General features: G+C 39.1%; 1 protein-coding gene across 6 annotated transcripts in view; it reads left to right on the forward strand.

Annotated features, from left to right (window-relative positions):
* ROCK2 (Rho associated coiled-coil containing protein kinase 2) overlaps positions 1-12,522 on the forward strand; it is a 167,470-nt gene that overhangs the window by 108,314 nt on the left and 46,634 nt on the right. For all 6 annotated transcript variants that reach the window (XR_003999485.1, XM_030555424.1, XM_030555423.1 and 3 more), the window contains exons 9-18: positions 441-600; positions 1,203-1,266; positions 1,788-1,799; positions 4,527-4,615; positions 5,162-5,210; positions 6,136-6,271; positions 6,410-6,501; positions 6,810-7,056; positions 7,328-7,434; positions 8,549-8,708. Coding sequence is in view for 5 of the 6 variants with exons in the window: in XM_030555424.1 (XP_030411284.1) it covers positions 441-600; positions 1,203-1,266; positions 1,788-1,799; positions 4,527-4,615; positions 5,162-5,210; positions 6,136-6,271; positions 6,410-6,501; positions 6,810-7,056; positions 7,328-7,434; positions 8,549-8,708 (1,116 nt within the window). In the remaining variant the exon portion in view is untranslated. The remainder of the gene's footprint in view (positions 1-440; positions 601-1,202; positions 1,267-1,787; positions 1,800-4,526; positions 4,616-5,161; positions 5,211-6,135; positions 6,272-6,409; positions 6,502-6,809; positions 7,057-7,327; positions 7,435-8,548; positions 8,709-12,522) is intronic.

A 12,522-nucleotide genomic window follows, 5' to 3' on the forward strand; every position in this document is an offset into this window, starting at 1 on the left:
CCCTGGCAAAAATGTAGCTTCTTTCAGTTTACCATTTAGTCAAAACTTCTGTAATCAGATGCACTTATTGAAGCTTCTTAATATAGTTAAGCTAAAATTGGGATTAAATATCTGACCTAAATCCGGATGCTTTAGAAAATGTATGTTTTGTGCAGTAAAAACTGCCTGCCTCAGCAAACTGATTTTTTTTTTTTTTGTTATTTTCTTTGTATTGCATGGTAACAGATCATTTCAAAATATTTACTTTGTCAGATGTGGGTATAGAAAGAAAATTATTTTATTAATCTAGAGATATTAATGAATCTGCTATGTGATAAATAATATAAATTAAATGATGAAATTACTGTATGCCATATCTGCCTTTCATTATATAGTGTGTTGAGATATCCATAACAGGATATTGACTCTTACCATGAAGCTGACCATTTTTTCCTTTGTAGCTGCTGCTCCTGTTGTACCTGAGCTTAGCAGTGACATAGACAGCAGTAATTTTGATGACGTTGAGGATGACAAAGGAGACGTGGAAACCTTTCCAATCCCCAAAGCCTTTGTGGGAAACCAGCTGCCTTTTATAGGATTTACCTACTATCGAGAGAATCTGTATGTGATGTATTTTAATGTGCATCTTGTCAAATATAGTTAAAAATTATTTTATTACATTCCTCTCCTTTTGCTGAAACACACATCTAATTTTACACTTGATACAGTTCTGTCCCTTGTTGAATATTTGAAAAGTGGAGTTTAAGTTGGATTTATCAAAATATGCCATTTTTTGGATATTTCTAATTTTTGTGTAGTAACATAAAATTGCTGTTGTACTCTAGCATATATACTGGATTTTTGGGTTAGCTATTATTAGAAAAAAGTGTACAACTAGGGCATACATTGTGTTAAGGCTGTTTCTTTTCATTACTATTTATGTTGAATTTGCATTATTAGTCATGTGTATTGTATCTAAATAATTACAGAACTATTGTAAGTATTCATTTAAACATTAGAAACTTGTATTGAACTGAAAAAGTCAGAACTTGCACTTTGGCCAAGAGAACATTCAAATGAAAACTCGTACTGAATAAAAATGGCTTCATTCAGAGAATAGCCTAGCAGAGATTAAGACTTGAGAGAATTGATTAAAATGAGTTGATTGGCGTGGTTGCTAGAGTTGTTGAAAACTTGAATAAGAGTTGGGTTTTTTCCGACAGGTTGCTAAGTGACTCTCCTCAGTCTTGCAGAGAAAATGAATCCATGCAATCCAGGAAAAATGAGGTAAGTACTTTTTAAAAAATAAACATTAATGTATGTTTACATTATTTTGCTATGTCTGTTAAGACTTGCACAGTGGATTTAAACAATATCCAGTTATGAATAGCTAGTTTATATTACTTAATGTTAGAATATTTATGTATATTTACTGACAGAGATTCTATCCGTAAACATGAAAATGTCAAACTACTACATGAAATTGTGCAGTACAAATTTTAGATGAAAGGATTGTGTTTATATAGTATTAGTTTCATTTAGAAATGAAAAAAAGTTGTATTAACATTTGTATAAATTTTTGCAACCACTGAAAAGTAATAAAACAAATATTTGTAAATTCTTTAACATTTTGTAATTAAAACATGATTAGATTCCGCGATAACCTTCAAAGTATAAAATATTCTAAGTCTGAAATTTTAGTAAGAATGGTGAGACCATTTAAAAAAAAAAAGATTTGTAGGAAATGTTTACTGTACTTTTCCTTTTTTAATACTCACAATTAAAACAATGTTTTCTTCTTTTTATAGGACAGCAAAGAGGTAGGTGCATTATTTTGAATCATGAAAGAAATTAAGATAATTGGGATTTTTTGTCAGCACTAAGTAATATCTTAAAGGTTTATCTCAGTAAACTGTTAACAATAGATTAATTTGTTTATGAATAAAAGAACTTGTAAATTGCTTTTAAGAAGAGAGCCTGTAGTTAGTTATCAGTGAAATGAGGTTAATATTAATTCAGATTTATACTACAGTTACCTTTAATTCCTATTTGGCAACCAGAATTTATTTTGCAAATAAATGTGTAAGGCTTTATTCACCACAAAAGATTTTGCTCCAGGGAACGTTGTAGATTTTGGCTCCACATCTAAGTGATTCATCGCTAATTTGTCCAGGGCATGAAAAGTAAATTTTCACACAGTACTGATGAAGGAATGGTTATAAGCATAAAACTGACCCTCAGTAGGGGAGTGAGTGTTTGAAGCAGGAAGGTTTATTCAGTATTTGTGGTTTGCCAACTGAGTTCATGCACTAAGATGGCAGAAAGTCTGATAGGATTTTTGTGTATATCAAAATAAATAAATATATTAACCGCTATTGACCTTAGCCCTCCCTTAGTAAATCAAGGGGATTGTGCCATTAATTAAAAATTGTGAGGATTTGCTAATTTTTAAACCTTTGAAAACAGCTGAGGAAAAAGCTCATGCAAACATGAAAATAAATACATCCTGTGCTTCTGTACTTCCTTTCCATCATACTGTGCAGCTTAGGAGTTTCTAGTGTTCTTTAAAAGGAAGCTATTGCTGTTTAAAATTGCATGCAGTATCTGCTGAATTCTTCCAGTGGTTTTAGAGCCGAGCATAGAATATCAGGGTTGGAAGTGACCTCAGGAGGTCATCTAGTCCAACCCCCTGCTCAAAGCAGGACCAACACCAGCTAAATCATCCCAGCCAGAGCTTTGTCAAGGCGGGCCTGAAAAACTTCTAAGGATGGAGATTCCACCACCTCCCTAGATAACCCATTCCAGTGTTTGACCACCCTCCTAACAGTAGGTGTTTCCTAATATCCAGCCTAGACCACCCCACTGCAACTTGAGACCATTGCTCCTTGTTCTATCTTCTGCCAACAATGAGAACAGCCTCGCTCCATCCTTTTTGGAACCCCCCTTCAGCCAGCTATGAAATCCCTCCTCACTCTTCTCTTCTGCAGACTAAACAAGCCCAATTCTCTCAGCTTCTCCTCGTAAGTCACATGCCCCAGCCCCCTGATCATTTTCGTTGCCCTCTGCTGGACTCTCTCTCCAATTTGTCCACATCTTTTCTGTAGTCGGGTCCCAGAACTGGATGTAATACTCCAGATGTGGCCTCACCAGTGCCGAATAGAGGGGAATAATCACTTCCCTCGTTCTGCTGGCAATGTTCCTACTAATGCTATTAGCCTTCTTGGCAACAAGGGCACACTGCTGACTCATCCGGCTTCTCATCCACTGTAATCCCTAGGTCCTTTGCTGTGGAACTGCTGGTTAGCCAGTTGGTCCCCAGCCTGTAGCGGTGCGTGGGATTCTTCCGTCCTAAGTGCAGGACTCTGCACTTGTCCTTGTTGAACCTGATCAAATTTCTTTTGGCCCAATCCTCCAATTTGTCTGGTCACTCTGGACCCTATCCCTGCCCTCCAGTTTATCTACCTCTCCCCACAGCTTAGTGTCATCTGCAGACTTGCTAAGGGTGCAATCCATCCCATCATCCAGATCATTAATAAAGATGTTGTACAAAACTGGCCCCAGGACTGACCCTATGTGACATACTAACTTCAATTGTACATTTCAATAGCAAATCTTTTTTATTTTCTATATTTCTGATTTGTAAAATACAAAGGACTGATAAAATGCTATATTTGTGTTGCCAACTCTTGTAATTTTTATCACGAATCTCACAATATTTCATGTTTTTCTTAATGCCCCAGCTCCTCGAGTCATATAATTGTTGCCATCTCAAATTTTGTTTTTTAAAAAATGTTTTTGCCCCCCATTGGTTGCAGAAAAAAGTTTGAAAACATGAAACCTGTAGACTCAGAAGCCCAAAAGGCATTTAAAAACTCCCAAATTTATGATTTTTAACCCAGTTTCATGAATTCTTGTGTATTGACTTACAGTTTTAGAATGTTGGGAATTGGCGATATGGTGTTTTCCAAAATGTAATGGGGACAAGTTAGGTTCTGTGCAAGTGTTAGACTAAGAAATTCTCACCTTCTTTCATCATGTGTTCTACCTGAGCATGCTTAGAGGCATTCTTAAAATATCATCCATTTTGGTCATATGCCTGATAGATTTTTTTTTAATTGTATTTATTTATTTATTTATTTATTTATTTATTGAACGACTAATCCAAAGAATCTGCTCTCGAGGGTTGGGTTTAGAGAAGATAAAGGAGAGGGCCAGAAACAACATTCTATTCCTGTGGAGCTTTTGTGGCTCACCATATGCAGCACATAATACTGTGATGGCTAGATTTATTTTACTACTATATGCAACAAGTTTTGTTTCTATGGATATCTTCATGAAGAATCTTCATGAGCATTAATATCTTGCAGAGATGTAACTTTAATTCCCAATAATCCAGTGGTGGGGACTGGCTGAGAAATAATTTTGTGTTCCTATCAAATTGAAAGATTATATTGATTTTGATCGCTCATCTGTCTTGGCTATTTAACTGAACTACACACATTTTTATGTGCTAGTATTTTATATGTGGACCATACTTTTTCTGACAGTTTGCACAGTTTCAGAAAAAACTGAGCAAGTTAGAAGAACAACTCAGTAATGAAATACAAGCCAAAGATGAACTAGAACAGAAGTGCAGGTAAGAGATAGCGGTTTATATTTGGCATATTTATGCCAAACCTTTTTTTAATTTTCGATTTTAAAAACTTAAAATACAATTAAAAGTATACTTAAGGGACCCCAGTTCCTCTACAGAGATCCTATTTTATACAGCCAATTTGTTAGCCCCCTATGATTACCACTACCTTTAGAAGATAACAGTGGCCATGCTGGGTCAGACCAATGGTCCATCTAGCCCAGTAGCCTGTCTTCCACCAGTGGTCAGTGACATATGCGTCAGATCGAATGAGCAAAACAGGGCAATTACCGAGTGATCCATCCCATGTAGTCCAGTCCCAGCTTCTGGCAGTCGGAGGTTTAGGGATACCCAGAGCATGGAGTTGCATCCCTGACCAACATTTTGTTTCGTCTTTAAAGAAGACCACCTCTACTGGACAAATTATTTTTTTTCTCAGTGGTTGTGTGTTTGCTTAAAGCAGGATTCACAAGACACATCCGCATTATTCTGTTTTTCATTATAACCAATGTTTGCCTTTTTTCTAATATTTGTTTTCATATTTTTCAGGTCTGTTAATGCTCGTTTAGAGAAGACCGTGAAAGAACTAGATGAAGAGGTAAATCAGTGTATTTTCTGTTGTACTTATAGCTTAAGTGTTCTTATATGTGTTAGGTATGTTTACTTTTCTCAGGATACACCAACTTTTAAGTAATAATGGAACTATGGCACAAGAACATGAGTTTATGTTCTCACAGTATACCTTAGTATAAATGTGCTGCCGCTACTGCAATATCTTGGCAAGAGGAGGGTAGAGTGATTCTTATATTATTTAATTGATTCCAGAATCATGTTTACTATGTCCTGTGCCTTAGTTAATAGTTTGTAGAGAAATAGCATTTAAATAAAATGTGTGTGAATTGAATTCCAGTTAAAGATGCAGGGTTGATAGTATTGAAGGCTGAAATACTCCCTCCATAGAGCAGAGAACAGGAAGTGGCAGTTCAAGCATCTCTCTATTGCCCCATCCTTGTGCCTCAACCCTTATATTCAGGAACCACCACTGGAGGGAATGAATATAGCTTAGTTGTCATGCCCATTTAATCATTGGTTTTGCTGATGAGTCTGCCAGTTTTGCTGATACTGCTTGTTCATTGCATACTTCATCACTGGAAACTAGACATAAGCCCCCACAGTCATTTAACATAGACCATCAACAGAGCTTTCATATGATAACAGCTTTCAGGCACTGCCAGTCTGAGGTGGATTTGAACCGGCCTTACGTCCATTGCTGATCTCCTGACTATCCAGATTCCTTAGAAATAGAACTTTATGACTATACAGTTATTTGCCAATTGTATATTGTTCTGCAGTTATATACGAACACAGCTGTTAAGTGTTACGGTGTGTGTATACAGCAAACAGATGGAATACATTTTTGTGTATTTGTAAGTTAATTGGAATCCATGAGTTATCCTTTATATCTTTAAAGTAATACCATGGTTCTGTGTATTTTATTTGAACTTAACTATAATTATCTCCAGGTAACATCAAGGAAGAATGTAGAATCTGCATTAAGGCAATTAGAAAGAGAGAAGGCTCTTCTTCAGCACAAAAATGCAGAATACCAGCGGAAAGCAGAACATGAAGCAGATAAAAAACGCAATTTGGAAAATGATGGTATGTGGAACAGAACCTTAAACGTGATACACGGGGATTTTAACATAAGATAACAGAACTGTTATTTTGTTGGTAAGATCTGTTTAAAAATTGTGAATCAGTGTGTGATGGAGGTAACATATGATTATTTTATTATAGTTAACAGTTTGAAAGACCAGCTTGAAGATTTAAAAAGGAGAAATCAGAACTCTCAGATATCAAATGAGAAAATTAATCAGCTACAAAGACAGGCAAGTTGTATTTCTGTGTGTGTGTGTGTGTGTGTGTGTGTGTGTGTGTGTGTGTGTGTGTGTGTGTGTTAATATAAAGTCATTGTTATAATGGGCTATTGAAGTTCAGGCTTCCTACTTAGCGGAAGAAAATTGCAAGTAATTACAGAAGTTGCTTTTTAATATGAAGTGTTGGTTTACTAATGTAATGTTAGAAAATATTTCCATGTTTTTCTTTTTCCTTCAGTCCATAAATTGTTGATTAATTTGTAATGGAGATGGTCATTTTGCATTTTAATTGTTTAAAATCTGCATTTATTAATCAATAGCTGGATGAAGCCAATGCTTTACTACGCACAGAGTCTGATACTGCAGCCAGGTTAAGGAAGAACCAGACTGAAAGTACAAAGCAAATCCAGCAGTTGGAAGCTAATAATCGAGAATTACAAGATAAAAACTGCATGCTAGAGAATGCTAAACTCAAACTTGAGAAGGACTTCATCAATCTTCAGTCAGCCCTAGAATCTGAAAGAAGAGATCGAAGTCATGGGTCAGAGATTATCAGCGATCTACAAGGTATTACAGTAAATATGTCTACATTGATTCATGTTTCAGAAATACAAAAGAGTATAGTGTAATTATTTGATCTGGGAATTGTAACTAATTTTAATACGTTGGCCAAGTCAATTGTATCTTTCCTTAATAAAATTTTATCAGTAGATGTAAAATGTTGCTAACAGCTCTGAATCACCTATTAAATGTGAATGTATTTGTTCTAAGTTTTGTAGCTAACTTTTTTTTCTTGCTAACTTTTTTTCTGACTGGTTGATATTTTGGACATTTTTAGGTCGAATATCTAGCCTAGAGGAAGAAGTAAAAAATGGGAAGAGTACATTAGCCAAAGCAGAAGTGGAGAAGAGACAATTACAAGAGAAGTTCACAGATTTGGAAAAGGTAACTACACATGTTAAAGTAGAATGTATACTTGGTTTTCAGTATAAAAGGTAGAATATAAAATGATATTATTAATGGAAACTAAACTTGAGTCAGATTGAAGCTCCATGGTACTTACTTGAATTGGTCACTTTTTCCCCTAAATGTTCTCTTTAAATAATTTTCAGCATGTGTAGGAAATGCATAAATGTATTTTTAAGATAGAGGAATATCTTAGACTAGTGGTTTTCAATCTTTTTTCATTTGTGACCCCCTAAAAATTTTTGAATGGAGGTGTGGACCTCTTCAGAAATCTTAGATGTAGTCTGTGGAGGTGTGGACCCCTTCGGAAATCTTAGATGTAGTCTGTAGTAATTATTAGAGGAATTAATTCTTGGTGTGTTACACAGATTGCTTGGAAAGCTCCCTGTGCAACATGTTAAAGATTGCTCATAACAGATTAGATGTTATAGGGATGCTCTATTGTGTAGGCAGTATTGTGCACAAAGTCCCCATTAAAAATCAGAACTTGCTGAAGTGTAGAGCTTTTTTACTTGCTGCATTCTAGAATGCAATTTGCACTATGTTATTTGCTTTAACATTTGCCACATTTTCTCTATTTGTATGTTTGATGTTTTTCTCACTTAGATTATAAAATCTGCTAGTCAGGAACGATGTTTTTTTCTTTCTCTGTAAAGTACCATGTAAAGCTACAGTTCTGTACAAATTTATTTTTACTATATTAAACTTATTCGTAGCATTTAATCAAATCTATGAAAATTTTTCTGTTGGTATTATGTTTTATAAAACCTTGCTTTCACAAATTCTAAATTTTGAACCATATTTAACTTGACATAGTACTCCCTTTTTAGGCCTCAATCCAATAATTTTCTACACACAGGAGTACCATTGCAGCCATGCAGTGCCTCTTTGTGCCCACACTAAATCAATTGCAGGACAGATGTCTTAATTTGTAAGCTACTTGGCACATGGACTATGTCTTCTTCTATCAATGTATTGCCTTTTAGTCATGCTCCATAGTACTACTATTCATAACTATTTTAGCCTTAGTTTGCAGTCAGGAATAATTGTTTTGTCACGGAAGTCAATTTCCTTTTTCCTCTAACTTCAACAGGAGAAGAGCAACATGGAAATAGACATGACATATAAACTCAAGGTTATGCAGCAGAACCTGGAACAAGAAGAAGCTGAACATAAAGCCACAAAAGCACGATTAGCAGACAAAAATAAAATCTATGAATCTATTGAAGAAGCCAAGTCTGAAGCCATGAAAGGTATGCATACAATGTTAATTTTAAAATTATGTAATCTAGATAATATAAGTTTCATAATGCTAATTATGAAGTTGAAATTTATAAGATTATACACTTCTGAATCACATTAGGAAGCTGATTCAGGAGTTTTGTATATAAATTAAAAATTCTGGAGTTGTTCAGATCACGTAAAGTAATCACATTTGGCACAGTTTTTCCCCTACGTTGACCATCCCAAGAGTGGCCAAGGTTTGAATGCGGATGCTGTTTGAATGATCCTCTCCTGCATGTTAGAGTTAAGGTACTTTGGTGGAATAATTTAAGGCAGGCCTGCACAACTCGTAAAGCAGCAGGGGCCACATTACTCCAAAGAAAACAGCTTAGGGTCGAAACCTCCTGGTCCCGCGGAACCCCCCCCCCCAGCACCTCCTAATCCCGCGGGAACACCCCGCCCCAGCGCCGCCCAGCCCTGTGGAAACAAACCCTCCTTCCCCAGCACCACCCCACCAAAACAGCTGTGGGCCAAAAAGGAAGGTTGGAGGTGGGGAGGTAATACTTTATTTTAAATCAGCCAGGGGCTCCCAGCTGAAGAGGTGGCTGGGAGCCCTCAGGGGCAAATTAAAGGGACCGGGACTCCGGCGGCTGGGGGAACCCAGAGCTTTGCGGGGCTGGGGCAGGGATTTAAAGGGCCCAGAGCTCCTGCCGCTGAGGGGAGCCCGAGCCCTTTAAATCCCAGGCTCAGCCCAGCTGCCAGAGCCGTGGCCGGGATTCAAAGGGCTCTAGGCTGCCCGCAAACTCCACCAGAGAGGTCCTTTGGGGCCATCTGCCTGTCCCAAGTCAGGATAAAGGAGGAGGGTTGGGCGTGGGGCTAGCAACTCCACCTCATAAAAAAATCAACCTGCTACAGAAACACCAACAATAGAGACAACAGAGACTTTTACCCTGGAAAAAGAATGGTCTTCAACTCGAAGATGCATGATGCTGGGTTGTAAAAGCCGTGAGGAAGCCACTAAGCCAATTACCCTTCTTGCAACCAGGAGGATTACCATAGGCACATGGAACGTGAGGACCATGTACGAGTCAGGAAAGATGGTGCAGGTTGCAGCAGAGATGAGGAGCAACAACCTGACCCTATTAGGCGTTAGCGAGACAAGATGGACGCAAGCGGGACAGAGACGACTGTTGACAGGAGAGCTGTTGCTGTATTGAGGACATGAAGAGAGCGACGCACGTCACACACAGGGAGTAGGCTTCATGTTGTCCAAGCAGGCACAGAGAGCACTGATTGGTTGGGAGGCATATGGTCCCAGGATCATCACAGCATCCTTCAGAACTAAAATGAAGAGGATTAAGATGAATGTTGTTCAGTGCTACGTTCCAACTAATGACAGCGAAGAGGAGGACAAAGATTATTTTTACAACAGACTCCAGAAAATATTAGAGATTCTCTCAGACAAAGACATCATCACCCTTATGGGAGACTTTAATGCCAAAACTGGACCTGACAACACAGGATACGAACAAGTCATGGGGACCCATGCTCTGGGAGAGATGAGTGAGAATGGAGAGAGATTTGTGGATCTGTGTGCACTTAACAATCTGGTCATAGGAGGTAGCATCTTTCCTCACAAGCGGATCCACCAGAGTACCTGGGTATCACCAGCAGGCATGACAGAAAATCAGATCTATCATGTCTGCATTAGCAAGAAGTTCAGAAGATCCTTGCAGGACGTTAGAGTTAGAAGAGGAGCAGATGCGGCGTCCGACTATCACTTAGTGGTGGCCAGATTGAAGCTGAAGCTGAAAAAGAATTGGATAGACGCGTCAGACAGAAGAGTGAAGTACAACGTCAGCCTTCTGAAGGACCATAAGACCAAGGAAGATTTTGGACTGAGGCTGAAGAATAAGTTTTCAGTATTACAGGATCGGTCTGAGGAAGAGGAAGACAGTGTACTAAACAGATGGCAGAAAGTGAGAGAGACACTTAGGTCAGTATGCCAGGAAGTGCTTGGAATTAAGAAACACCAGCAGAAAGAGTGGATCACAGCAGAGACCTTGATCAAGATAGAAGACAGAAAGAAGAAGAAGGCAGCAGTCAATAACAGCAGGACTAGAGCAGCAAAGGCCAAAGCTCAAAAAGAGTATGTTGAAGCCCATAGAGCAGTGAAGAGGAATATCAGGAAGGACAAGAGAGAGTATGTGGATGAACTGGCAGTAGAAGCGCAGCAGGCAGCATACAGCGGTAATATGAAACAGCTGTATGATACTACCAAACGACTGTCTGGAAAGTACAGCAAGCCAGAACGTCCTGTTAAAGACAAGCAGGGAAAGTCTATAACAGGAATAGAACAACAGATGGGCGGAGCACTTTGAGGAACTCCTGAACAGACCAGCACCACCAAATCCACCAGATATCAACCCAGCCAATGAGGACCTCCCAATTAATTGCGATAAACCAACCAGAGATGAGATCAGAAAAGCCATCACCATGATGAAGAATAGGAATGCAGCTGGACCTGATGACATCCCAGCAGAGGCCCTGAAAGCAGACCTGGATGCTTCAGTGGAAATGCTGTACCCCCTCTTTGAGAAGATATGGGAAGAAGAAGTGATTCCGGTAGACTGGAAAGAGGGATATCTCATCAAAATCCCCAAGAAAGGAGATCTTAGCAACTGTACCAATTATAGAGGAATCACACTCCTGTCAGTGCCAGGGAAGGTCTTCTTCAACCGAGTCCTCTTAGAGAGAATGAAGGATGCCGTCGATCCACAGCTACGAGATGAACAGGCAGGTTTCCGGCAGAATAGATCATGCACGGACCACATAGCAACACTTCGCATCATAATCGAGCAGTCTATGGAGTGGAACTCCTCATTGTACATCAACTTTGTTGATTATGAGAAAGCGTTCAATAGCGTGGATCAAGAGACCCTCTGGAAGCTCCTTCGGCACTACGGCATCCCAGCAAAGGTGGTCAACCTGATCAAGAACTCATATGACAGTATACACTGTAGAGTGATCCATGGAGGGCAGCTTACTAACAGCTTCCAGGTGCAAACTGGAGTCAGGCAAGGATGCTTGTTGTCACCACTTCTCTTTCTCCTCGTCATCGATGGGATTATGAAGACATTCACTTACGAGCGTAGGAACGGAATCCAGTGGACGTTGTGGACCCAGCTTGATGACCTGGACTTTGCTGACGACTTTGCACTCCTTTCGCACATAAACAGCAGATGCAAGAGAAGACCAACGTAGTGGCAGCCACGTCATCACAGGTTGACCTCAACATTCACAAGGACAAGACCAAGATCCTTAGGATTAACTCCATCAGCAATGACCCAGTTGCACTTCTTCCAGGGGCCTTCCATTCAGTGTAGTCCTTCACCTACATATGTAGCATCATCAACCAGCAGGGTGGCACAGACGCAGACATCAAAGTAAGGATTGGTAAGGCAAGAGCAGCCTTCTTACAGCTTAAGAACATCTGGAGCTCCAGAGAGCTGTCTTTGGCAATAAAAATTTGACTGTTCAACTCCAATGTGAAATCAGTCCTACTGTATGGAGCTGAAACCTGGAGGACAATCAAAACAACCATCAGGAAGATCCAGACCTTCATTAATAGCTGCCTCAGAAGGATTCTCCAGATCCGCTGGCCAGACACCATCAGTAACATCCACCTCTTAGAGAGGACCTGTCAACTCCCAGCAGAGGAAGAAATCAGAAGGAGAAGGTGGGGTTGGATAGGACATACACTACGTAAACAGCCAACTAACATCACCAGACAGGCAGTGAGGTGGAACCCCCAAGGCAAGCGGAAAAGAGGCCATCCAAGAA

Source organism: Gopherus evgoodei, chromosome 3 (genome assembly GCF_007399415.2).
Source record: "Gopherus evgoodei ecotype Sinaloan lineage chromosome 3, rGopEvg1_v1.p, whole genome shotgun sequence".
Lineage (NCBI taxonomy): Eukaryota > Metazoa > Chordata > Testudines > Testudinidae > Gopherus > Gopherus evgoodei.